General features: G+C 36.3%; 2 protein-coding genes across 2 annotated transcripts in view; one reads left to right on the top strand and one right to left on the bottom strand.

Moving 5' to 3' along the window:
* Positions 1–5635, top strand: part of USP14 (ubiquitin specific peptidase 14) — a 39860-nt gene extending 34225 nt beyond the window's left edge. The window contains exons 12-15 of the mRNA XM_077778211.1: positions 860–988; positions 3742–3802; positions 4173–4280; positions 4887–5635. Coding sequence (XP_077634337.1) covers positions 860–988; positions 3742–3802; positions 4173–4280; positions 4887–5038 — 450 coding nt within the window. The 3' untranslated portion in view covers positions 5039–5635. The remainder of the gene's footprint in view (positions 1–859; positions 989–3741; positions 3803–4172; positions 4281–4886) is intronic.
* A 2066-nt stretch (positions 5636–7701) lies between these two features.
* The window catches only part of THOC1 (THO complex subunit 1), a 50664-nt gene continuing 30546 nt past the window's right edge, over positions 7702–27819 (bottom strand). The window contains exons 12-21 of the mRNA XM_077778210.1: positions 20052–20152; positions 18612–18678; positions 18363–18413; positions 18201–18271; positions 17248–17343; positions 16633–16698; positions 12230–12313; positions 9569–9716; positions 8763–8838; positions 7702–8104 (exon numbers count right to left, since the gene is read on the bottom strand). Of these exons, the coding sequence (XP_077634336.1) occupies positions 7809–8104; positions 8763–8838; positions 9569–9716; positions 12230–12313; positions 16633–16698; positions 17248–17343; positions 18201–18271; positions 18363–18413; positions 18612–18678; positions 20052–20152 (1056 nt within the window). The 3' untranslated portion in view covers positions 7702–7808. The remainder of the gene's footprint in view (positions 8105–8762; positions 8839–9568; positions 9717–12229; positions 12314–16632; positions 16699–17247; positions 17344–18200; positions 18272–18362; positions 18414–18611; positions 18679–20051; positions 20153–27819) is intronic.

The following is a 27819-nucleotide window of genomic DNA, read 5'->3' as shown; positions in this document are numbered from 1 at the left end:
GGAGAGGTGAAATTCATAATATAATTTAAGATATACTTAGTGTTCTATGATAAGATTAAATGTAGTTGGGAGTATTTACAGTGTTAACTATAAATATGTATTAGTATTAGTTATTGAACTGTACCACTCATTTCAAATTACAAAAAGGTCATTAAATGAACCCATTTATAAATTGATTTCTATTGTCAGTTTTGGGTATCCATTATTTTTACAGCAACTGATCTAATGTTTTTTTGTTTTTGCTTTTTTTAAGTTAATTTTTATTTTTGAAAGAGCAAGAGTGTGCACAAGCCGGGGAGGGGCAGAGAGAGAGGGAGAAACAGAATCGAAGCAGGCTCCAGGCTCTGAGTTGTCAGTGCAGAGCCTGATGTCGGGCTCAAATCCATAAATTGTGAGATCATACATAACATGAGCTGAAGTCGAATTTTTAACTGACTGAGCCATCCAGGTGCCCCTGATCTAATGTTTCTGAAATGCTTCTTTTGTCATATAAATTTTGGTAATTCCTCTGTGGTTAATGTTATGGGTTAGAGTATTGGAAAAAAAAAGTGAAAAAAATTTGAAAAGCTAGGACCAGGGTGCCTGACCCCGTTGGTAGAGCATGTGACTCTTGATTTTAGGGTCCTGTGTTCAAACCCCAAGTTAGGTGTGGAGCCTATTTGAAAAAAAATTAGGACCAGATTGAAAATACGCACTGTGATGTTTTCAGCTACATAGATTTCCAAGTGATTTTTATAAATTTTATTTTCAACTTATGTTGAATTATGAAAGTACTATTTAAAAAATGTTATAGGTATTTTAAATAACTACCTTTATAAGTGGGTTTACACATTTTTTTTTCTTTTTGGTTTGTATATAGGATGTTAAATTTCCTCTTATGTTGGACGTGTACGAACTATGTACACCAGAACTTCAGGAGAAAATGGTCTCTTTTCGATCAAAGTTCAAGGATCTAGAAGATAAAAAAGTGAATCAGCAACCAAAGACCGTAGGTTTTTATTGCTGATTTTCTCATCTTAATATTTCAATCTTCAATCATTGTTCAACAATTACTTTCTTACTGTTAAACTCTTAGTAAAAATGGATGAACCTCTATTTTATTTAGCACACAAAGTTTTGGGTATACTTTAACGTAAGAAAAAGAATTCTAGTTATGGTAGATGGGCTCTTTATGGTAGAATAAGCCCCTAATACTTATTTTTTCCCTGTAATCTATAGATTAAACTTCTTTTATATTTATCTTCTCAAAGCACATCACATAAAATCTTGCCTAGTATTTTTAGTGTATTTTATTGTTTTCCTTATAAGTCACAGAGTTATCTCTATTTTAAGATCGAATTCATGTTGTAGAAATTTGGCTCATTTATGTCTACTGGGACAACTAAGTTATATCTTATAGTAAATGCTGCTGGTGTGCCTGCCTTTAACTGCTAAAATCACAACCTTAGGAGACTTTATATTTAATAAGTTGTATTATTTTAGGTTCAGATAAGGTACAGCTGAACTGTGTGTTGGATTCTTATTTTTTTCCCGTATTGAAAAAGATCTTTCCTGGGAACTACGGATATTTCCAGTGTGATATTGTATATCAAGTTTAAAATTAAATTCTTCTGCAAAAAACTTTGTGTATTAAATGCTTTTATTTTTAAACATTAAGCTTTATTTTGAGATAATTACAGAATCACATGCAGTTAAAAGAAATTACATGAAGAGATGCAAATACCTTTTACCAAGTGTCCCCTGTGGTAACATCTTGCAAAAGGATAATACAATATCACAACCTAGAAATTGACACTGATGTAGTCTAGATATAGACATTTTAATCAACCAAAGTTTCTGCATACTGCCCCTTGTGGCCAAACCCACTTTTCCCTTGGCCCCTACCTCCTCCTCAATTTCTAGCACCTACTAACCTGTTCTCCATTTCTATAATTTTGTCATTTCAAGATCATTATATAATGGAATCATATAGTATGTAACCTTAAGGGATTTTCTTTTCTCAGCATAATTCTTTGGAAATTAGCCTAGGTCATTTTGTAGAGGAGTACTTCTTGCTTTATTGTTGCTGAATAGTATTCCATGGTATGCATATACCACAGTTTATTTAACCATTCAGCTATTGAAGGACAACTAGGTTGCTTATTGTGAATAAAGCTACTATTAGCATTCATGTGCCAGTTTCAGTGTAAACATAAATTTTCATTTCTCTGGGAATAAATACCCAGAAGCACAATTGCCAGATTGCATGGTAGTTGTATATTTAGTTTTTTTAGTAACTGTCAGGTGTTTTCCATAGAGGCTATACCATTTTAGATGCTCACAAGCAGCATGTGACTGATCCACTACCTGCATTCTTGCCAGAATTTGGTGGTGTCATTATTCTTTATTTTAGTCATTTGTATAGGTTTGCAGCAATACCTCATTGTGGTTTTAAATTTGCGTTTTCCTAAGGGCTGATATTGAATGTATCTTCATGTATTTATTTGCTATCTGTATTTCCTCTTTGGTGAAATGCTTTTTCATGTCTTCTCACTTTCTAATTGTACTATTTTTTACTCTTGAATTTTGAATTCTTTATATATAGATGTGTGTGTGTATGTTTTTTCAAGTTTAACATTTATTTTTGAGAGAGGGAGAGACAGAGTGTGAGTGGGAGAGGGGCATAGAGAGAGGGACACACAGAATCTGAAGCAGGCTCCAGGCTCAGAGCTGTCAGCACAGAACCTGATGCGGGGCTCGATCTCATGAACCGTGAGATCATGACCTGAGCCAAAGTTGGACGCTTGATGGACTGAGCCACCCAGGCACCCTTAGACCATTTACATTTAATGTAATTATTGATTTCTTAAATCTGTGTTATATTTTGTTTTCTCTTTGTTTTTCACTTCCTTTATTGCCTTGTGGTTACCTGAACATAATATAGAATTCTAATTTATCTATAACTTGTAGAAGATGATTTTCTTTCTATGGCTTTTCCTATGGTTGCTCTCAGTATCAAATATTAATTATATAAAAAGGAATGGTTGACCTAATTGCCTTTTTTCAATTGTAGGATCCTTTGACGTCTTGTCATTCCACCTGTCTCTAAACCACTTGCATTTGTTCATTACCATTATAGTTTCCAAGAACTTTGTGCCCATTTGCCTAGATAAGTTTAATTTTTGTATTACACACTGAAATGGGTTGAGGCAGGGAGAGTTCCCACTATAACCTTTGTCTAAAGTAGTAAATCCTGTCTTTCAATATTAGGTAAATATGTGCTGAATTAAAGATTTTTAGTTCCTTTAAGCTAAGATCATTCAGTTCATTTGAGCAGCTGACTGTGTCTTGTAGATTTAATGTTGCAGTAATTTGACTTTCCTTTTTTATTGATGTAGCCCTTTTTTTTTATGTGGTTTGATAGTATTTTGATTAAAATATAGACTTGGGTTTTCCTTCTCTGTTCTAGACCAGTTTATCTGTGCTGCTGTATTCACTGGTGTGCTCTAGGTTTAGTGGCTTATAGTTGGGCAGAAGGTCTGTTACTATACATACAAGATTGTATATTGTTGAAGCGTAGATTGTTTTCGTTTACAGTTTTATGTTAACTATAGTTATATTTTGGTAATTTGTAAGGTAGACTACATTTTGTCTTTTGTATTGTGTTTTGTAGTCAGTAAATATTTGTGGAAAGGAATACTTATTAAGAATATAAATTTTATTTCCAGTATCATTATTTAAAGTTAAATTTTTTCTCCTCAGAGTGACAAAAAGAGTAGTCCTCAGAAAGAAGTTAAATACGAGCCTTTTTCTTTTGCTGATGGTAAGTGGAAAAAAATCATTTCAGTTGAGTTACTATGTGTGTATGTATTGAAGATAAAATTATTGTATTGGCACTTAACCAATATTTTCAGAAAGCACTCTTTAAAAAGAAAGTCAGATTTCTTAAAATATAATGTATCTTAGACACAGTAAAAATCAGTCTTTTTAGCTTTAGTTATCTGAATAATACCATGCTTCTTAAATTATCTTTTATAAATCCTTAACGTTGATTGAACAGTAGTATCTTAGTGAATTCTAATGATAGAGTAGTACTTCTCTAGACTAACCTTCAACTTCTTGCTTGCTACCTAGCTTGAGAAAACACCTGTCTGTTCATTGTCAAATATTGTTGAATTTACATCTTTCTTTAGATATTGGCTCCAATAATTGTGGATACTATGACTTGCAAGCAGTGTTAACACATCAGGGAAGGTCTAGCTCCTCAGGCCATTATGTATCATGGGTAAAAAGGAAACAAGGTAAGGATTCATTTTTTTTTTTCAGTTAACTATTTTAACAGTTTATTTAGTACAAATTTTGTAACACATTGGTTTTTAACTTTTTGGTTTTAGAACCCCTTTACATTCTTTTGAGGTTCACAGAGGTTTTGTTTATGAGGATTCTCCTAATATTTACTGAGAAATTAATTTAGTGAAAACTGACAGTAATAATGTATCGCATAAATCTAAAAAAAATATTTTCCAAAACAAAAAAATAGCAAGAAAAATAGAATTGATTTGTTTTTGTAGGTCTGTTGTGTCTGGCTTAATAGGAGATAGCGGGATCATCCTAACTGTTTCTGCATTTTGTCTGTTGCTTTATCACATATCATGTGACTTCTGGAAAATTCCGAAGCACACTTGAGAGAATGAGGGCAAAAAAGGCAAATAATACTTTAAGAATGTTATGAATTTGTGACTTTCATGTTATTGCTGAAAATGATCTTGAACCTGAGTAGTCCCTGGACTAGGAAAACTGCTAGTATGGTAGATGGAATACTACTGTGCCAAAATTACTTAGTAACTTTCTTGAAACTGAGAAAATCCTATAGGACATTAATTTCATCTTCTTCTCTTGTTCTTTAGATGAATGGATTAAGTTTGATGATGATAAGGTCAGCATCGTGACACCAGAGGATATCTTGCGGCTTTCTGGTGGTGGAGACTGGCATATAGCATATGTTTTACTGTATGGGCCTCGCAGAGTTGAAATAATGGAAGAGGAAAGTGAACAGTAATTTTAGCTATTTATGTTTAGGTGTGAAATAAATGTTACTTGTTGATCATTTTTGTTATCCAGAGCTTTAGAGGAAGCTATTTAGGTGGTTTTATGTGTGTCCCCTCGTGTGGAACAAAAGAGGGTGGAGGCAGACCACTCTGGATCAATTTAAAAAAATTATAAAGAAAATTGCCTTTGGACTGTGCTTCCCTGTATAAAGGCTGCAGGAAGATATTTTTAAAAAGCTTATTTCTTGCATTAATTTTTAAAAATTCTGATTTGAAATGCCTTTCAACCATTACCTTCTGTGATAAATTTTTTCTCCCTGCCTTTTCCAGCCCAGGATTCAGCAATCAGATGTTTATTGCACACCTGTTAATCTATTTTTGTTGTTGTTCTTGCATGGTTCAAACCACCAGTGATTCATAGCTGCCCATCCTTTGCCTTATCTAACAAAAATTTTGCCAGGAAGATAGAAAGGAAGTAAGTGTTTTTCTCATTGTGTTACTCAGTGCTGCTGCCCACATCCCGTGGAAACATGGGTATAATCAAGTATTTGTCCAGCCTGACTGTTGCTGGCTTTTCATGACTTTAAAATAAATTGTGATCAATAATAGTACATTTGATTATACATTTATTACTGTGTCTCTCTGATGTACTATGGTTTGTATATTTAACTTTGCAATGGTTTTGTAGTAATCAACCTTAAAAAAAAGTTGATAAGCTCTGGTTGCTTATTTTTAGAAAATGAGGATATTTAATAATAATAAAAAAAGGAGGGACTAATAGCTTCTGACCTCAAGTCTTTTGTCTGAGTGTTGGAGCTTGGGTTAAGTTTAGGTATATGTAGTATTAGTTTCTGCAGATGGTTAGTCTTACTCTGTTGTTAAGCATCCATTTTGAACAGAATATAAAGTTGTAAAAGTAAGAAGAGTTCTTTGGATGCTGAATGCAGTGACATTTATTGCTCTTTTCCTTGGCCTAATTTATATTTTTACTTTCATCTATTCCCAAAGTCTTAATGTCTATCTATCTCAGAATATAATAGCATTGATTTTTAAAGTGATGGTAAAAATACCAAGAGCATGTGGTGTTTCAGTATGGTAGGTGATTGCTAGATGGAAGATAGAAAATTAGCTAATTTGTCTCTGATTTTGAGTTAGATATATAAAATGAAGTTTGGGTGAGTATCATGAAATCTCCAGTCTTCACTTAGGCTGTTTTAATGTTCTGCAGAGCACACCACCAGTTAACTACTAGTTTCCTAGAGAATGGCCATTTTTCTCTCAACTTTGAACAATGTGATAAAAATCAGAGAATACTAGAGGATAAAATAAACATTTCAGGGAAACTTATTTGTAAATAGCTTCTTCAGCTAAATGGTAATTACTGACAGTCATGATTCCCTTTGCCTTGAGGGAGGGCGCAGAAAAGAATGGGGAGAAGACTGTAGCCATGAGGCTTGTGAGTGCAGTTTTTATTCTCTGTCTTACTTGGTCTGAACAATTTTGAGGACCTAAATTTAGCAATTAGAATTTAGATTTCTGATTTGCAGGATGCTGTAGCTACTTAGATCAGGTGAGGCAGGTTTAGAACAAAAAGTATGTCTCGTATGGAGTTAGAATTTTAAAACTGTAATTCCTTAAATGTTATAAAAATTAATTTCATTTTATTTGATCCAAATAAGCATTATTCCAAAGATTTTTCTAAGTATAAGAAATTGGGACTTATATCAGTGTTTTAATAAGGCTGTTTTAGAGTTCAGCCTTGCACTCAAGGTCTTAAACAAGGGAGACTAGACCAGAAAATGTCTTGATTCCTGAGCGTGCCTTGTTTGCTGTGCCATAAGGCACTGAGGCCCTTTCAATATGACAGCTATGCCGTATCACTGTCGGACTGTCTAGGAACGTGAAGCCCAAGCAAGAATATTTATGGTGTAATAAGCACTTAGTAACCTTTCAGGATTCAAAACAAAGGATTAGTGATGCCCTAATGTTTATGTGAGAAATGGACAGTGGATGGTACTATTTCCAGCCATTACTACATAGTGCTTTGACGTTTATGGATTACACATCTCCAACTTCACAACAATCCTTGAAGTATAAATCTCTATTTTAAGGACTTAAAAGGTTTTAGACTTTACCTTATTTCTTTTCAAGTTTGAGGTTGGCAGACATTGGGTGGGGTGGATGGTAAATACTTTAGATTTTGCAGGCCATAATCTTTGTTGTGGCTACTTTTAACTCTGTTGTAGCATGAAAGGAGCCGTGGGTCATACTAAAGGAGCATGGCTGTGTGCTGATATAGTTTAGTTTTACCTGTAAAAACAAGTGGAAAATGGACCATTGTTTGCTGATCTTCTGCTTTAAAGCACAAATGATTGAGACTAGAGCAGTCCTATATGGTTTCACAAAGTCATTCTGGGATTTTTCAGAATGGCCCGTTAAATTTTGTAACTACTAATGGCATGCAGGAAACTAATTTGGCATAGTATATCTTAGGAAACACAATGCTCCCTAAATAGTGCTTACTGACTTCATTATATTTAACAAAAATATTGGACCCTGAGGTCACTTTATTTTGGCCATTTTCCAAACATACTCCCTTCTGAAATCCTGAGGTCAGTTATCAAGAGCCAGTGTGTTCTGTTGATCTTGGAGCACCAGCCAACTGTACAACAACTGTTACAAAAATGTTTATTGTTTACCAAAACCATTGGACCTCTTATCAAATGCTGCTTGGTAACAAAATCTTATCACAGTTTTAATAAAAAAAAAAAAAAAAAGAAGCTAACTATTTGTCTCATTGTCATTAGTTAGACTTTCTGCAAGGTCACTTAATCCGGACTTATTCAGTGCATTCATCAGATTCTCAGGTGTAGCATGTACTCCCTCTTGATCTTGCCAGGCGACTAGTAGCTGCTTAGCTCTCATCTTCATGTCTTCACTGTCACACTCAATCTGTCTAATTTCTGAGTCTTTCATTTCCAAGTAGGGAGCCAGGATCTTCCACTGTTCGCCCAGCTTGTTGGCAAATACTTCTATTTGTTCCCCTGTCACAGGTTTGTCTCGCCGAACATCAGGGCCTAGAAAACACAGGAAATGTAAATTATGTACAAAGTATGAGGACATGTACAATTCAAAGTGTACAATAGAACTGGGAAGATAAGGGGCCACTGGAATATTAGTCACCTTTCATAAGCTTTATTTTAAAAGTAAAACAATTCCTTCCTATATTTTCCATGGGTTAATACTGTTCTTACAGTCATGATCATTAGGAAATCCATAGTTGTATTTTTTAAAATTTTATTTTAGAGGGACAGAGAAAAAGGACAAGTGGGGGAGAGGGGCATAGAATCTCAAGCAGGCTCAATCCCACAACCCTAGGATCATGACCTGAGCCTAATTCAAGAGTCAGATGCTCAAGGGAGTGAGGCACCCAGGTGCCCCTCAATACTTCTTTTAAAGCTAGAGCTGTTGCCTCTATTGTAATTACGAAGGCCTCCCCTGAAACCAGCTGCTCCCTTCTAACCACCCCTAGGCCCTGTCAAAATTAACAGGTAGGGTCACCTTCAAATGTATTTTAATTACAAGTTGTCAAGCAACGTTTAAAATTCCTCACTATAAGAAACAGCTGAGAGATAAATGGTAGAAGTTGAGAAGTAGATCAAATAACGTACCTCTCAACAAAGAACCCCAATCTTTTCCAATTTTGTAAAATAGCCAAGAAAATTCAATTCTTACTTTCATTTTCCTTCAGTAAAGCATCATTATCTTCCTCATCTTCATCCTCACCTGTTTTTATTTCTTCAGAAGGAGGCTAAAATGAGGAAAAAGAATGTTTACAAGAATGCTGACTTGTAAAATAACGGGATACTTCCAGATTAGACAAGAGTGGTTGAGGTTCCAAATAGAGGACCCGGAACTTTATCCTTGAGCGTGTTAAATGGGAATGGCAGGTGAGGATCCCAAATGGGATGGTGTTAACTTGGAGTGGATGGTAAGATCTGAGAATTGGAAAGACTCCCCCTAACCCCAACCTGGGAAGAAGGAAGCCAGTAAAAAGTATAATGATTTGCAAGTATCTTATGTATAGTAACAGTGAGTTGGGGAAAATTCCTGGGTAGTTTTTCAGTATAGTTATTACCATATTGAAGTAATACAATGAGAAAATTGCATCAGAAAAGAGAACCGAGTAGGAAGATAGGCCAAGATGCCTACTACTACCCTCAGATCCTGTTTGATAAAAGTACAGTGGCAAACAGGAAAAATGTCATGTCTGAGTTTACAGGTGGGATGATTATTTAACCAAAGTACTGTGGACTTTAACAAATTTTTATACATGTAATTTAAGTTACTTTATCAATTTATGTACTTCGTATAAATGTATACTCAAATGCATTTTTCCTTATTCTAGAACATGGAGGTTTGTTTGTAGATTATTTTTTTTCCATGTGATAAACTAAATTTAGTTTCTTTGCTCAAATAATGATAATCGTTTTAGATAACATTACCTAAAGCATATGAAAAAATTGATCTGTATTACTTACTGGTAATTCCTTTGCTAGCTTTATTACCATGTTTTCAAGATATTCTGGCAAACTTTTAAACTGCTGGTTGGTTGGCTGGAAGAAGTGAGGGCTTCTCCGTGCTAGTAGTCTCAGGGCTCTCCAACCATAATTTGAATTGTTCACAGCCCTATGAAAAGAGATATCCGTCTTGAAATTTACGTTTTATTTCTATATACCTTCTAGTTAATGTAACTTACCATATGAAATTCTATACTGAAGGCACCATTCTTTTCATTCTGATCTTATTCCTAAAGAACTTCTCAGTATGCAGTTCATTTGTATTACTAGAAACCAGCAGAATCTGATGAGACAGGTTCATATACAGCAAACATATTTGAAAAGTTTATACATATTTTACTTAATCATAAGTCAGTTTGTATATTACTAACTAGATGTTTTATGTGCAGGATAGTAATCATCTAACTATTTAGGAAAAAAAATTTACAATAGGTTTACTGTGTTTAGTAAGTTGATACCCATACTGTCAATGGCACCTACAGGTGGGAGTTTCAGAACATCCAATGCTCAATACTAAACTCAGCGAATAAAAATGGCTCCAAAACTAAAAGGGAAACCTCAAATAGCCAGCACAATAAGCAGTGATGCAGGAACAGAATCCATGAACTGTTATGAAGCAGAGCAGTAGGTGGTACACAGTAAGGTGAGAAATAGAAACCTCAGATTCTAAAGATAATGTTCTAGAAACAGCCAAGCTGTAGAAGAATCTAGAGCACAAATTTGTTCTGTTTGTGAGTTTTTGCAAGTCATTTGGCAGTTTCACCCAAGTTCTTAAGAGTAACAAGCTAGTTAGTTAGTCCTCTTATAAATGAGTCTCTACTTTTAACAGGTGCTGGTACTTACAAAGCTACTCCTATACCATGGTCTTGCTAAGTTAATGCCACGCTACAGGGCTCCGCCTGAACACTGAACCAGTCTACTTCTCAGACACATTCCCATTTAAGTAATTTGAATCTTTTATACATTTTCAAAATCCGGCCAGTTATACATACAAACTTTCTTATTCTACAGAAATCCATACATACCATTCAGGTTCTTAAACCAAGATTCTTGGAGAACTATCACATTCATTCATTCATTCAACAAATACTTGTTGAGCTGAGACAAATACAGTCTCAGGGTCATGGAGACTGTTAAGTGTACCCTGAACACTTAAGACACTACAGTGTTGCAGTTAATGGCAGGGGCCTGAGGGCAGAGTGATTTCCTGGCTCTGTCATTTACTAGATGAGAATTTCAAAACATTTACTCTTTGCCTCACTTTCTTTAACTGTAAAAGTTTCTACTTTAGAGGTATACATGGTAAGTGTTTAGGGAGTACCTGACACATGGTGTAAGAATCTCAGACAGTGGTAAGGATGAGAAAAATGAGAAGTGAGAATTTCTGATTTGGGGGAGCTTCTGGGCCAGGGAAAATGGCCCTGAGGCAGTATCTGATAGGTGAAGTGAGCCCATAAGCCATGTGAGTACCTTGGGGACAAGTTTCAAGCAAACATAATAGCAAGTGCAAAGGCCCTGAGATGGAAAAAATCTTTGAGGTAAAAAAAAAGAACCCTGGCTGGTGTGTTTAGAGCAGAAAGAAAACGAATGAGGAGGAGATGTGGTTGGAAGGGTAGGCAGGAGCCAGACTGAAGTCTCTTAGGCCTGGTAAGGAGTTTGGATTTCATCCTAATTTTAATATGTAGTCACTGGTAGATTTTAAGCAGGAGTTTAAAGATCACAGTTCTCATTTTGGAGAACTCACCAGAGTATGACTAGTTAAGAGATTATAGTAACTAACTCATAACCAGTCATAAGGTCACAGCACTCTATTTACTGTGTGCTAACTACATGTCCTGTGTGGTTCAAAGTGAACCATCTTGTTTAATCCTCAGAATAACCCTCTGAAGTGGGTATTATTACCATTTAACAATTGGGAGACAGGCAGAAGGGTGCTACAGTAGCCATAGCAGCCTAGCCAGTGAGAGAGAGAGGTAGTCTTGGGATTGGAACAGTCTGACAAGAGGGCCTGTGCCCTTAAATCAAGACACCAAAATGCCTGTTTAAAACCACAGTGCTGTGTGGTATCACCTAGATTTAGAAGATGGAGCTGTGAGCAGAGGACGGGGAGCCACCTGAGATGCAGCAAGCCAGGAGGGAAAACGGTTGTAGTTTGATGGATGTCAAGAGAAGGACATGTTATCTAGGGAGGGAGAGACCAGTAGTGAATGCTGCTGGGAGGTCAAACTAGATGCAGTGACCTCGACTAGAGTGATTTCAGGGAGACAGTCCAGAGGCAGTGAGCTGACAAGGGAATGAGAGGTGAGGAAATGAAGCAACGGTTATCCACACCTCTCGGGAGATTCTGATTTGAAGGGGAACAAAGAAAAGAGGATGGTTGAAGGGAGGTGGGGGCCCAACGGGGTTGTTCGTATTTTTAGAAACAGGTGTGATTGTGTATCGTGCTTGTTGGTGGGCATGGTCACTGAAATCAGGATGTGCACTACTGTGAACCTGGCATGTAAACTCCCCTATGAGGAAAAGTACTGCCCTACCAGCCATCTCCCTTAATTAGTGTTCTGGTGTACATACATTTCCTAAAAAAATACTGTGGAAAGTTAGCTCATGAAAAACACTACTTACTTGTATTCATTTTCAACCATGTTTTCAGGGTCTGCCTGTTCAATGGCTTCTTCAAAGAATTCCTCCAAAGTTGGCATGTATTCCCTAGGTGTTAAAAAATACCTACTGAAGATCATGTGTGTTCTTAATACTAAATACTCATAAAATGATGGCAATGAAAGATACTCATATTACTTCTCATATTACATTAACTTGAGTTAGTCACATTACATTCCATTTAATGTTAACAGTCACTGGACTCTATGCTGTAATGTTACTGGTCACAGGGGGAGCTTGGGGTTTAATAACTTTTGAATTTCCCCAGCAAGGAGGAAAATTTCACATCCAAACAAAGATGTTTTTTCCTTAAACCAGAATTAATATAAAACCCACACTAATAACAAGACCATACTGAAATTTGAGGAGTTTAACTTTGAGCTTATTTTAGCTCATGATAGCATGGTTGATTTTTTAATTGCATCTTTCTTGAATTTGTTATTTTTTATTTAAAAAAAGTTTTAATGTTTATTTTTGAGAGACAGAGCAAGCATGTGAGCTAGTAGGGGAGGAGCAGAGAGGGAGACACAGAATCTGAAGCAGGCTCCAGGCTCCAAGCTGTCAGCACAGAGCCCAACATAGTGCTTGAACCCACAATCCATGAGACCATGACCTGAGCTGAAGTCAGATGCTCAACTGAATGAGCCACCTAGGTACCCCACTAAATTTGATTTTAGAAGATTTTGATAGTTAAGCAAATAAGATTTAAGGGTCTGATCAGAAAACATCTTTGACTAAAACTAGAAAGATGGGCTCTCTAAAGAGAACTCAAGCAACAAATCTTATTATGACTTGCAGTACAATAACATGCTCTCTAACTGGTAAACATTACAGGCCTGGGTTTCTCTGAGTTTACAACCACTCTTTTCTCTTACATATCACACTATATTAAGCAAGGTACACACTAAAATCCCAGCCAGATTGTCATTCACAAATGTTTGGAACCATTTGCTAATTTAAAATATTGCTATATAGGTGGGGCGCCTGGGTGGCTCAGTCGGTTAAGCGTAGGACTTCCTCTCAGCTCATGATATCATGGTTCATGAGTTTGAGCTCCACATCTGACTTCAGCTCAGATTATGATCTCACAGTATATAAGTTCCAGCCCTCTATCAGCCTGCTTCAGATCCTGTCTCCCTCTCTCTCTGTCCCTTCTCCACTCATGCTTCTCTCTCAAAAATAAACATTAAAAAAAAATTACTATACAGTTGGCTCTTGAACACAAGTTTGAACTGGGTGGGCCCACTTATGTGTGGATTTTTTTTGATAAACATAGTACTCTAAATGTAATTTTTTATGATTTTAGTAACACTTTCTTTTCTCCAGCTTCCTTTACTGTAATAATACAGGGGTGCCTGGGTGACTCAGACAGTTGATTACATTATGATTTCTTTGATTCTGGAGTTATTTAAAAGTATCTGAACGTTTTAAAAATACATTTTGTTCATGTATAATTTAAGTGCATTTGTGTTTTCTGTAAGACTAAGCTTGTTAATTGTTAAATTCAAATACAAAGTTTTTCTTACCCTTCTTAGTAAATATTGAAAGTAGTGTCAAAATTCTGTTAAAACATTTTGTAGAAGTGTCAAAATGAAGTGTTAGATAGTGGGTTGGTTAATCCTTATTTAGAATTATTTCTTTAGAAATAAGATCTATGTATTTGACACATTTTTTATCTTTATGCAATGATGTTTTTAAAAAATTTTTAACATTTATTTATTACTGAGAGAGACAGAGCATGAGCTGGGGAGGGGCAGAGAGAGGGGGAGAATCTGAAAATAGAATCTGAAGCAGGCTCCAGGCTCTGAGCTGTCTGCACAGAGCCTGACACAGGGCTCGAACTCAAAAACTGCAAGATCACGACCTGAGCCAAAGTGACGCTTAATCGACTGAGCCACCCAGGTGTCCCTGCAATGATTGTCTTTATTTTTAATAATGCTTTCTGCCTTTAAAACTTTCTCTGATATCCATATGACCTATTTGTCATACATCATACATATATTTTTTAGTTTCATCCCTTCCATATCCTTATGTTTAAGGTGTTATAAACAGAGAGATGGACTTTTAAAACAGAATACCAACTTCTAGGGGAACCTGGATGGCTCTTTTGGTTAAGCATCCAACTTTGGCTCCGGTCATGATCTCATGGTTCGAGCTCCACCTGCCTAGGATTCTCTCTCCCCCTCTCTCTCGTCACCCCCCCCCCCCTGCACCGCCACTTGCTGTTTCTCTCTCTTAAAATAATAAATGAACTTTAAAAGGTATACTAACTTCTGTCTTTGAACTAGGAAGCCCATTTCCAATTATTGTTATTTTTTTAACTATATCATTTTATGCTTTCCATTACTTTTTCTTATATGTGTTTTCCTCCTTGCCTTTTTTTATTTGATTGCTTGAATTTTCTGTTATTTCCTTTTATCCTCAACTCAGATGAAAGTTACACATTCTGGGGCGCCTGGGTGGCTTAGTCGGTTAAGCGTCTGACTTTCGCTTAGGTCATGATCTCGCGGTTCGTGGGTTCGAGCCCCGCGTCGGGCTCTGTGCTGACTGCCAGCTCAGAGCCTGGAGCCTGTTTCAGTCTGTGACCCCCTCTCTCTCTGACCCTCCCCTGCTCACGCTGTCTCTCTCTCTCTCTCCTAGAAATAAATAAAACATTAAAAAAAAAAGTTACACATTCTATTTCTTTTATTTACTTAAGTAAGCAGGTTTTATTGGAAGTCTAGTTATTCATTATCTCTACCTTCATGTGACATTCTTTAATTCTGATCATTCCCTGTATTGTTACTTTTATCAAATAAGTTAGTTCCACCTTTTAAAATAATCCCCAAATAGTATTACTGTTTTATACAGTGAATTCTTGATGAGATTAATTCATGTTTACCAATGTCTTTGAATAACAGTCCTTCTTGCAATTTATTCAGTGTTTCTGGGTTCAATTTCCTTGACAGATTTTTTAGTAATGACTGTTTAAACAGATTGTTTTAATCTGAAAGTAACTTTACTTCTCAGTCACTCCTGATTGATCTGTTTAACTTGTTACAAAATTCTGGGTTGACACCTTCTCTTCACACTCATTGTTTCTTTTGTTCTTAAAGTGAGCCAATTTTGTTTTCTTGTAGGTAATCTGGGTTTTCTCTTGGATTTTACAGTAAAACAATGTATAGAGATTTGGATTTATTTTGTTTATCCTACTTAAGACTTGTACTTGAACCTAAAAATTTATGCCTATTCTCAGTTCTGAAAAATTCTCAGTCATTATCTTAATTATTGTCTCTTTCTCATTTTCTATTTCCTCATTCTGTGGTTGATTCTTACTCTTTCATATTTTCTAACTCTTGATCTCTTTTAATGTTTTGGGTGATTTCTTAACCATTAATTCTCATTTCCACCTGTGTCTAGTCTGCTATTTAACATGTCTATTTTATAATTTCAATGACTATATTTTCTTATTGCTAGACTATTTGTTTTTTCAAATTTGCTTGGTCCTTTTTGGGAGTGTCATATTCTTTTTAAAAATTTCAGTTCCTTTTTTTATGTCTTTAACTCTTAAATATGCTTATTTTAAGCTATATTTACTTTTAAAATTACTTATTTTACCTGATGGTTTTATTATCTGAAGTGGCTGTCTAAGTTATGTTGTTTGTTCTATCTGCTGATTCTTTCTCATGGTAGACTGTTTTCTTGAGTGTTTTAAGTGTGGATGGTTATCTTATCTTCAGACTTTTATCTGGAGGATCTTTGTATGGCTTAGGTTGAAGGTGTAAGCTCCAGAAAGTTTTTGATCATCAGACTGAGACATTTTAATTCACCCTTTAACTTGGGGGTTCCTCTGAACTGCAGGTAGGATAAATTTAAATTGTAGGACTGCATGACAGCAGACTTGTGGTTATAATTTCTCTTTGAGTACTTTTCCCTTTTTACCCACACCCCAGGTAGAAATGGATAAGCTTGTTCCTGTGCCACTGAGCAAGTCGCTCCTCAATCTGTTCTTTTACGTTCAGCGCAGTGCTTCAAGGGCCTCAGCTTTATGCAAGGGAAACTCAGTTATAAATTTGTGCAGGCCTAAGGCCTTACCTTCTGTCCCTTTGTAGCTCTTACAAACCAAGTTCCCTGGTTCCCCAAAGTGGGAATCATGTGCAAACTTCCCAGCTAGCAGCAACCATATTAACTCCTGCTTCGGTTTTCAGTTCCCTCTTCTTTTTTGAATTTATATTTCCTTGTGATTTCTAAAATTATTTTACCAGTGCGTCTAGGTGTTTCATGATGAGAAACCATATTCTGCTGTGCCAAAGTCAACACAGTAGATTAATTTCATTCACTTGACATTTGAGAGAAGCAATACTTCATGTGAAACATTTTAAACTTGCCTTGTCTCTGATTTGCAGGCTTCCATGTTATCAGGACAGAGATTCCAAAGCCTTGTTAACTCCTCACTACAAAACAGACACATAAATACTTTTTTTATGGACATCATCCTCATATGCCATAAAATTGTGAAAATACTTAAATAGTGAATTTTTAGGTGGTGACAGAATGAATTTTAATTTCTTCATTAATTTTTGCTATTTAGCAAATTTTCTGTATAAGCATGTATTTAATGATTATAATCATTTGTTTTTTCTAAAAATATTCAAGTTGAATATAAAGTGATGAACAATTAACTGAAAGGTAACAGAACTGAAGGATCGTGGTATCCTGCAGCGACTGGGAGTGAGCTGGATCATTCTATAGTGACTGTATTGTCTGACACAGAAAAAAGTGGCATAGCCTAGAGCCATGGGTTATGGGAGCAGGTGACAAAATGGAAGCTTATCTATCTGTATGAGTCCTGTAGGTTGACTGTGTGGTCTGCTTTAGTCATCTGTGTATACACTAAACACAAAAACTTGAAAAACACAAAAACTGGAAAGTTCCTACAGTAACATCTTCAAAATATTTTAAAAAACTAATAACATCCAACATATGGAGACAGGTTAACGTACTTTCCCATTAGAATCTTTTTGTTGGGTCCTTTCCCTAGGAAGTCCTCTGGTGCCGTTCTCTTGCGAGCTACTCTTGTTGGCTTCGTGTCTGATGTTCTGTGGTGAATAAAACACACTGGACTTACAAATGGAAACCACACATAGAAGTGTTTAATGTAAAAGAAAATTCAGTTCTTGTTCTTCCTATAAAAACATCAAAGCTTCATATTATTGTAAAACAGTTATCAGATAGAAGACAAAAATGCCACACCAGGGAACATATCACAAGGAGTGGATAGATAGCATTTTTTTTCAATAATAATAGGTTAATTTGTTCTGGGAACTTAATGACAAGAAATCTAGGGTGAAAATATTCAACTAGAAGTCAATCAGGGGCACCTGCATGGCTCAATTGGTTAAACATCCGACTCTTGATTTCAGCTCAGGTTTGTGGGTTCATGCTGAGCTTTGAGCTCTGCGCTCATCTTGTGTGGAGTCTGCTTGGGATTCTCTCCCCTCTCTGGCCCTCCCCTGCTTGCTCACGCTCACTCTCTCTCTCTCAAAATAAAAAAAGAAGTAAATCAAAATGATTGTATTCTTTTTGTCAATTAATTCATTTATTTACTTTACTGTTCATTTGTATTTGAGAGAGAGAGAGAGAGAGAGAGAGACAGAGCATGAGCAGGGGAGGGTCAGAGAGAGAGGGAGACACAGAATCTGAAGCAGGCTCCAGGCTCTGAGCTGTCAGCACAGGGCCCAAACTCATAAGCTGCAAGATCATGACCTGAGCCGAAGTCAGACGCTTAACTGACTGAGCCACCGAGGTGCGCCAAAATGGTTGTATTCTTACATAGTTTGACTTACACTTTTTAATATGAAATAGACATATACATCTATACATAATGTAAAATAATCATATCAAATGATATTTTGAGAAGTCTTTCTCATATTGCTTGAGAGGAGTACATATTTACCTTTCTTTCACAAAGCTTGGGCAGCCTTCATTTTTCCACGAGTTCCAGTTTTCTTCAGTGTTTAATATATGCTGAGAAAAACAAAGGAATTACATTTGTATAATGAAGGTCTTTGGAATTCTATTTGGTGCTAAGAAGACTATGTAAATATAAAACACATACCTCTACCATCTTTGAAAATCTTTCTCCATCAGGTGGGTTTTCAGATAGTAGCTGTGATTAGAAAGAATATACTAAGCTTTCAACAACTTTCTGCATCATAGGTGTGGTTTGTAGGCAGAGAACCAAGGAGTGTTTGTGGTCTTGTACCTGAGCTTAACTTTATCCTTATTTTCCTATTTGGGGCTGAAACAAAGAAAATTCTAAATTTCCATTTTGTTCAATCATGGGTTTGTTGCATGTTGAACTTACTTGATAAACTGATTTTGTCGTATCTTCAATCCACAGTGATTGCTCATCAGTTAATACATAGTTTGAACTAGGAAACAAAGCAATAAAAGCATACTTGAGTTACAGCAATGTGTATTCAATTTTAAGGCTTATATACTATTTGTAAAAATCCAAGGCCTGTAACAGGTAAGTTAACCAGACTGTAAATAGTGTCAAAAATTACCAAGATAAGAGCAATCATAAATGAGAGGATTATAAGAGAATTCGTGCACTTCATTTAAGATGGTCGGACTTGAAGACATGAAGGTGTATAAAGAACACTCAATCTGATTAACTATGAACAGAGCAATGAAGGTTTCCTAAAATGAGTTTAATGTGGAGTGAAAACCTCTGAGACAATATTAACGTATTCTTCTACATGATGCACATCCAGATAAAGCATGCTACATTTCTCTAAAAGGCAATCAAAACACACTGAATAAAAAAACTCACCCTTAGAGAAGGCTGAAGGCAGACCCAAAGTGTTAATGGGTGCCATTAATTCGGCTTTCACTAGGTTCAAGGTGCTTTATTGCCAGTCAGTAAATAGTGATAGACGACTGTGCCAGGATCTGAGCACTTTACACACATTATTCATTTAATTCTCAAAATGAGGATGTGTGTATATTAAACAGTGGCCATAAAGGCTCAGTGATTTACCTAAGATGACAAAGCTTGAATTCAAACCTAGGTCTGGCTCCAAAGTCCTTGATCTTTCCACCAAACTATATTAAAACTCAACAACAGAAGGATTAAAAAAAAACCCCATTTTTCAGTACTTGCTATTATCTTAAAATCACAAGTCTGAAAGTGATTTGATTGATGAAAGTGGAATTCAGAACCAGTAAGTAGTTAAAGGCACAATCTTCACACAACTAATAGATACAACACTGCTTTGCAGACTTAAATTCTACTTCAATTATGGACAGGACAAGAGGAAGTGGTCTGTGCTGCAGGTGGAGGTGCTCAGGAAGTAGAGTAACTGATTAGGTTTTCTGAAACCCCAAAGAAAGTGGAGCTCCTCTGTCCTTCAAAGATTTACTTTACTAAGAGAAGTATTAAGGATTTAGTCTGCAAATCAGGCTTGGAGAAGGTCTGAGTGAAGTGAGAGGGGAACAGTGGATGTCTGGAAAAGAGAGACCTGTATCCACACAACTGGGGAACCCCAGGAAGCCCAGGCGCTCAGCAGGAGAGACTTACACTTACAGTAAATACAGTCAAAACCTTTCTCTAAAACAGATACCCTAACATCTAGTATCTCTAACAAAAGCCCCTGGTTATCTAGTGTTGCTCCGAAGGAAGTTTCAGGGATGTGACCCTTATAAATTAAAAGAGTCTGATACATAAGAAAAATACATCAGTAAATAAACCATCTTTTAGAAAGGACTATTTGGAAATCATTTACTACCCACATTAACTTACCTTTTGAATTTGACCTGCCCCTTGAGATACTGGAATAAAATGAGATATTGCAAAAGGATGTGTCGGCGAAAGTTACTGTCGCTCAGTTGTAAATCCATCAACTAGATGAAAAACAAGCAGATACACACAACACAGGACACATTAAATTCAAGTTTTGCCTAAAGGTACAGGTTACTACAGAAATGAAAGATTTTAATTTAAAAAATATTCACCGAGGGCTCACTGAATAGGAGGCATTACTGCACAAGCCCTAGAACAGAGGAGCAAAGGCTTCAGATTTTAACCATTTTATGCCATGAGATATGTATGTCAGTAGATAGCAATGTTACATCTGGTTCTGAAGTTAAGATAAAGCAAACCAGAAATATAAAAAGGTAAAAATATGACTACCATTTTCTCACATATAAAGAAATACTGGCTAAGGAGTGGTCCATATACAGATAAATAACAAGGGATGTTGCTCATTTTTTTTTTTTTTAAATATTTTATTTTTTATTTATTTCTAGGAGAGAGAGAGAGACAGCGTGAGCAGGGGAGGGTCAGAGAGAGAGGGAGTCACAGACTGAAACAGGCTCCAGGCTCTGAGCTGGCAGTCAGCACAGAGCCCGACGCGGGGCTCGAACCCACGAACCGCGAGATCATGACCTAAGCGAAAGTTGGACGCTTAACCGACTAAGCCACCCAGGCGCCCCGGGATGTTGCTCATTTTTGTACCCTACTAAGTGCCTACAACAGAGTTGGTGTTTAGTAATAAACAAGGAATTAGGAGTTAAGAATCATCTGTGAATTAAGTGGACTATTTACTTGTATTTTAGAGAAAACTGTATCATACTTGTATTATCACAGAATCTTCATTAGAAAAGACCTGAAGGTCACTCACAAGGAAGTTCTTCAACAACCCTGTCCCTAGGGTGGTCTATAAGAATGACCTCCAGTGATGAAGGCAGTCATTCTTACTATGTCCCTAGAGCACTGAAGGAATGCTGAAGTCTATATCTACAAACCTGTGCTGCTTTGGCCTTCCAGAGCTAAAGCAATAATGGGGAGCTGCCTTATTAAATTAATTTTATTTTTTCTTAACATTTATTTTAGAGAGAGAGAGAGACAGAACGTGAGCTGGGGAGAGGCAGAGAGAGAGAGAGAGACACAGGATCTGAAGCAGCCTCTAGGCTCTCAGTTGTCAGCACAGAGCCTGATGTGGGGCTTGAACCCACGAACCGTGAGATCAAAGTCAGATGCTTAACAGACTGACCCACCCTGGTGCCCCGGGAGCTGCCTTATTTTAAATGGATAACCAACCAGGAAGACACCTGAAAGCCTGAAGAAAGGAATTCAGTTGAAGGCCCCAAGTTCCTTTGGCTATGCTCCCATCTACCTAACACTCACTAGCCATTTCCTTTCTAAACACAACTGGCCTTTCAATCCTCACCTTTAGGTATTGAACCTTTGATTTTATTGTTTCTCATATTAAATATTTCAACCGAAGTTGAATGGCATGGTCTTTCCTCCAACTCCTAGATGACTTGACCATCCCTATCCAGGCTCTCAAGTTCCTTGACCTCAGCTCCATGGACAGGCACAGCTCTACTGTGCCCCACTACCATGGACAAAAGCTGGAACCAGGTATTACTCACAGCTACCTTTAATTCACAATCTTCTCACCACAACCTCCGATTCTTCCAGTCTCTCTCTCACTCAGTTGTCCCAGGACCTGAAATCTTAATTTCTCTATTTTCCTGAATCCTTTATTTTCTGCCTGTTAGTCCCATTCTGTTTTCACAGTAATACTATTTTGGCTGAGATAAGGGGTCAGCAAACCTTCTTTAGATGGTAAAAATTTTAGGCTATGTGAGCCAAGAGGCATATTATATTATATAGGTACTTATGTAAACATTTAAGATGTAAAATAAAACAAGCACTGGGTCAGATTTGGCCTGTGGTTGTAGTTGGCTGACTCCTGGTCCTGACTTTTTGGTTTCTTTCTTCTATCATTTTCTTGCCAACTTCCTCAACACCTTTGTGCCATACTTCTGTCACATCTACCAGGCAACCCCAGATCAAATTAACTTACTCACCTTCTTTCTATCAACATGAAGGCTTTCCATGGAGGTTGCAGATGGAGCTACTTGAAAGAAAATACAAACCACATAGCTCTGCAGATGGTATCCCCACTATGCTACTTACTGCCTCTAACTTAAAATTCTGGTCTCTAATCAGCAATCTTTATTCTCCAAGACTATTCTTTCCTCTTTTCCACAGCAATTACTGCAAACCCTTTCAACTTATTACAAGCATTACTTAACTACCATTTCATTCTCAGTACATCAACTACCTCCACCTTTAATGAAAATAATTCAGTAAGTTGGAAATTTCAGCTTCACCCACATCCTTGTTTTCACCTTGTTTCCTCTGTCTCAACATCTTCATGGCTAAAGGTAATCTTTCCATCTGGACATTCCAATCTTCCTAAGTTAAATGAGTCCCATCAGTTAACCCCCCCTTCTTCAATGCTTTCTTCTTTCCAAGCTCCTTTCCATTAAGTAACTTCTCTCAAAGAGATCCTCAGCCTCCCCTCATCCCTAACAGCCAAACTTCTTGAAAGAACTGTTTCCAATTCACCCCTCAACCTGCATAATCTGTGGCTTTCTGGTTTACCAATTCACTAACAGTGTTTTTGCCAAGATCACCAATGACTTACTTGTTAAATACAATGAACTGTCCCCCCTGCTTCCCCACCCCCATGAACACTTTTTTCAGAGTCCTCATACTACTGGATATGCTTGGCTTCCAGAAGGTCACACTTCTCTAGCTTTTCTCCAATTTCACTGGCTACTCTTCAACCTTCTTCCTCTCCCCTACACTCCCAACCCTTAAATGCTGATTTTCTTCAGGATTCTGCATGATGTTTTCTTCTCTTTCCAGTTTATATTTTCCTTTAATCACTACACAGAGCTGTAGTGATTTGATTATATCATATACCAAATCTATACTCATCTTTGACCGGGTTGCTAATCTCCAAATCTGTATACTTACAAACCTACTACATATCTACATGAATATTCAACTGACACTTGATCAGATTTCATGTCAAAGGTAAAATACACTTATTTGTCCACAAAACGCACTTTTCTCCAGTAAGAGGTTCCACCCTCCATCTATTTGCCTGAGCAACTCGAGGAAGACTGGAAAAAGCACAACTATAAACCACAGGAGCAAATCTCGAGTTGGAGAGTAATGTAACAAGAAAGAAACAGGAGATACCAAGACTTTAAGCCCTGTAAGAGGCTGGCCTGTTTGAAGACCTTAAGTAGTTCAGCCAGTGGCGGGGTGGGGGGGAGAAAATGTGAAGCAGGCTCCAGGCTCTGAGCTGTCAGGATGGGACTTGAACTCATAAAACCATGAGATCATAACCTCAGTTGAAACCAAGAGTTGAACACTTAACCTACTGAGCCATCCAGGCGCCCATCCCATGTTTATTTTTTATGTTGGAATATATTTTTTGACAGAAATAGTGGACTGAAAATAGGAGTCAAAAAGACATTGAATGTGAGGTGGGAAAGGACCAGTATGATCATTCAAGCTAACTGCTTCACATTATGCTTAGAGAAACTAGAAGATCTGCAACATCACACAGCTAGTTACTGACAGAGCTGAGACTAAAACTGACACACTCAACTGCACTCTTTCTTCCTTATTGTATATTTTCTAGTTCTACTTTTCTCTGGTTATAGAAAATTACACCATTCACATCATGCAATGGATCAAATATTTCTTTGTTGTCTTTGGTTCTTAAACAAAGGGTCTTTTATCATCCTCAGGTTTTACTGCACATCTCAGCTCAGGCCTCTCAGCCTTCCTATTATTTTAAACCTAAAAAGGATCATGCTATTCTTATTTACCTTTATGTGCCTTTCTGTCAATAAACTGTATATGTAAATAATATTCCTGGTAAAATTAAACAGGTAGGAAATATTCCATTTCTATCATTTACACAAAGTACTTTAATAATCTGTGCTAGAAAAAAAAATTAAGAGCATTCTTCTTAAAATCTTACTAATTTGTCGTCAATACATTAGCTGATATCAAATTATCCAATTTTCAAAGTCAAAAAGGTACAGTTAAGTAATACAACATTCATGTCCCTCTATCCAATGACATGTCAAATCCTAACATTTTTACTTGTTCCACATTTGTTAAAGAAATAGATATTACAGTTGTTGAGCTCTTCTCTGTAATCTCCCTCTTCTGCTCCCTGGTAAACACTATCCAGTATTTGTGTTTATGATTCTAACGCAGATTTTACACTATTGCTACATAAGTAGTTATCTACAAATAACATATAGAAGTATTCTGCATGTTTTCAAACTCTATATGTACTATTTTGCAATAAGCTATTTTCATGTGACATTATGTTTGAAATTCATACAACTTAATACATGTAACACTAGTTCAGGGGTTGGCAAATTTCAGTTAAGGGCCATTTAGTAAATTATTTTAGGCTTTGTGAATGATACAGTCTCCATCACAACTATGACTTTATGCTGTGGCAGTACAAAAGCAGCCATAGATTAACAGGTGAATGAATATATAACATGGCTGTGAGCCAATAAAACTCATTTATAAAACTAGGTGGCAAGCCAGATTTGCCAACCCTTGCTCCAATTAACCCATGTTCAGTACTTTGTAGAACTCTACTGCATTAATTTACTGTAATTTACCAGTCTCCTGCTTATGAATATTTAGGTTGTTTCCCAACTTCCACTTACAAACACATAATTTATAAACAATGAGTCTTTTTATGTGTTTCCTTGTGCATGTGTGTGATTCTCTAAGGGCCACATCTAGGAACAGAAGTTTTCATTTTGCTAATTATAAAATTGTTCTGCAAAGTGGTTGTACCAATTTATACCTTAACCAGCAGTGTATGAAAGTGTCTTTTCCCACACTTTTGCCAATACCATTTATTGTAAGGCTTTTCTGCTTTTGTCAGTTTGGTAAGTGTCAAATGATTGCCTCATTATTTTATTTTATTCTTCTTTGGCTATTAGAGATGATTAGCATCTTTTATAAGCTTATCAGTGATTTAGGTTTCTATACCTGCAATATACCTGCACATCCCATCTTTCCAGTTTTCAACCGGCTTGTCTTTTTATCAATACAATGTTCAGAATATTAATCTTCTTCACTTATACAGGTGATGAATATCTTCCGGTTTGTGGCTGTTTTTTCACTTTGGTATGGTTTTTTCTGTAGTATCTTTTACTATTCAATACTTTTATATTTTCATATTAAATATACTGGTATTTTCCCTCATGACTGGTGCCTTCTGTGACTTGAAAGATCTTTCCCTGCTCCAAATGTACACATTTTATCTATATATTTAAATGCTTCAAAGTTTTGTTTTTCTCATTTAGACTTAAAAATTTTTTTTAATGTTTATTTTTGAGAGAGCAAGAGGATGAGACAGCAGGGTAGGGGCGAAGAGAGGGAGACACAGAATCTGAAGGAGACTCCAGGTTCTGAACTGTCAGACAGAGTCCGAAACAGAGCCTGAACTCATGAACCACGAGATCATGACCTGAGCTGAAGTCAGACGCTTAACACACTGAGTCACCCAGGCAGTCTCTTTTAGACTTTTAACTAACCTGGAATTAAGCTTTGTGCATGTAATAAGGTATGAACTGAACTTTATTGTTTCCATATGGATGAGCTGTCCAAGCAACATTTATTAAGAATAATCCATCTTGAAGTGCATGCGTGGCTCAGATGGTTAAGTATCCAATTCTTGGTTTCAGCTCAGGTCATGATCTCACAGTACGTGAGTTCAAGCTCCACATGGGGCTCTGTGCTGGCAGTGCAGAGCCTGCTTGGGATTCTGTCTCCGTCTCTGTCCCTCCTCCCCAACCCCCCTCAAAAATAAACAAACATTAAAAAAAGAAAAATCCATCTTTTCCTCACTAATCTGTACTGTAACTTCATTTGTATCTCAAACTTTCCTACAGTCTGTGCTTTCTATTTTTTTCTTTCTTTATACCTTATACTAATAATTACTTTACTGTTTCAATTACTGAAGCTTTATAGGTCTTAATATCTGATAGGGCAATTGTTCCCAATTTCTTTCAATTTTTCTTATACTCTTGGCTTTTCATAAGAACTTTAATATCAACTTTTCAAGTTTCCACAAATAAACACATTTGGATTTGACTCAAAATACAATGAATTTATGCATACACTTGGGGAGAAACAGCATTGGGTTTTCCTATCTATAAATGTAGCTGTACCTCTCCACTTTTATAATTTTCTTCACGAAGATTTCTCCTAAGTATTAGTTTTCACTGTTATTTTGCCTAACTTGTAACTGGTTACTTATGAAGTAAAACACCATTGATGTGTCTCTTGTAACCTTGATGAAGCCTCCATAATTCTATTAATAGTTTGTTGGTTCTCCTGGATTTTCTCTGTGGACAATTATATTGCCTTCAAAGATTCAGTTGAGTCTTTTCAGTAATTTTAACTCTTATTTCTCTTTTCTTAATGAAATGGCTAGGTCTTTCACTATTGTGGAGTAATATGTGCAGAAATATGGTTCGCAGGCATCTCTGCCTTGCTCTTGAATTTACTGGGAATATTTGCGGAAGTTTGATCATTATGTATAATACTTGCCATTGGGTTTTTATTAATCCCCGTAAGTTAGGAAAATTCCCTTCTACTTCTGATTTGTTCCTGCACTGAATGTTAGATTTTACTATAAAAATTTTCTTGGAATCTGAGATGATCATATAGTTTTAAAATATTTAAACCTTTAGGCTTAATTTGGTATTCATTAATCTTTCTGATGTTGAACCATACTTACGTTCCTAGGAAAAATCCTATTTAGTCTCTACTTAAAAAACAAAACAAAAAAAACCCCCAAAAAACCTACATTTGATTTGTGAGTTAAAAAAATTTTTTTCACCTCTATTCCTAAGACTGATATATACACTCCCCTCCTTACCATTCTGTCATTATTGGGATTTTACTTAAAAGTTAAATCAATCTCATATTAAGGACCTGGTTGCTTTTCTTCCTTTTCTAATTTCTGAAAATTTTCATTTATAATAAGAATCATCTATTCCTTGAAGTGCTGATAATATGGGAGTAAAAACATCTGAGCCTGATATCATTTGAAAGGTATCATTTGACTATTATTTCTTTATTTATTCAGGTTAATCATTTCTTTGTGAATATATTTTGGAACGAAATTTTACTACAGAATTATTAGATTTAAAAAGGTATTAGCAGAAATTAAGAATATATTCTCTTACATATTTTAAATATCTGTCATTTTCAGTTAGCCTATTTTTATTGTTTATTATTTTATTAATATTATTTACTGCTACCTTTNAAAGTCGGACACTTAACCGACTAAGCCACCCAGGCGCCCCTAAAAATTTTTACTATAAAATTTTTCTCTTCAAAAAAACAGCTTTTGCTTTTATTGATGTTTTCCTTATTTTCTTTTTTCTATTTCAGTAATTTATGCATTATTTACTTCTACTTTGAGATTCTGTGCCTAGCTTCTTGAAAGGAATTTTCAACTTGTCATTCTTAAATGACAAGCTATGGTTATGCAAGCAAGATAAGAAAGTCTATTCTTTGGTGCTGCCAAGCGGCCATCTAGGAAAGGCTAAAGCCAGTCAGGGTACAAAAGGTATCCTGCCAGGATAGGCCATGGATATGGAGCCTGATTCTGAAGAAGGACAAAGTCTTAAAGAGTTGGTAGAGGAAA

This window comes from Crocuta crocuta, unplaced genomic scaffold, assembly GCF_008692635.1.
Source record: "Crocuta crocuta isolate KB4526 unplaced genomic scaffold, BGI_CrCroc_1.0 scaffold26, whole genome shotgun sequence".
Classification (NCBI taxonomy): domain Eukaryota; kingdom Metazoa; phylum Chordata; class Mammalia; order Carnivora; family Hyaenidae; genus Crocuta; species Crocuta crocuta.
The sequence above is the reverse complement of the archived record's forward strand: the minus strand, read 5'-3'. Positions and strand labels throughout refer to the sequence as shown.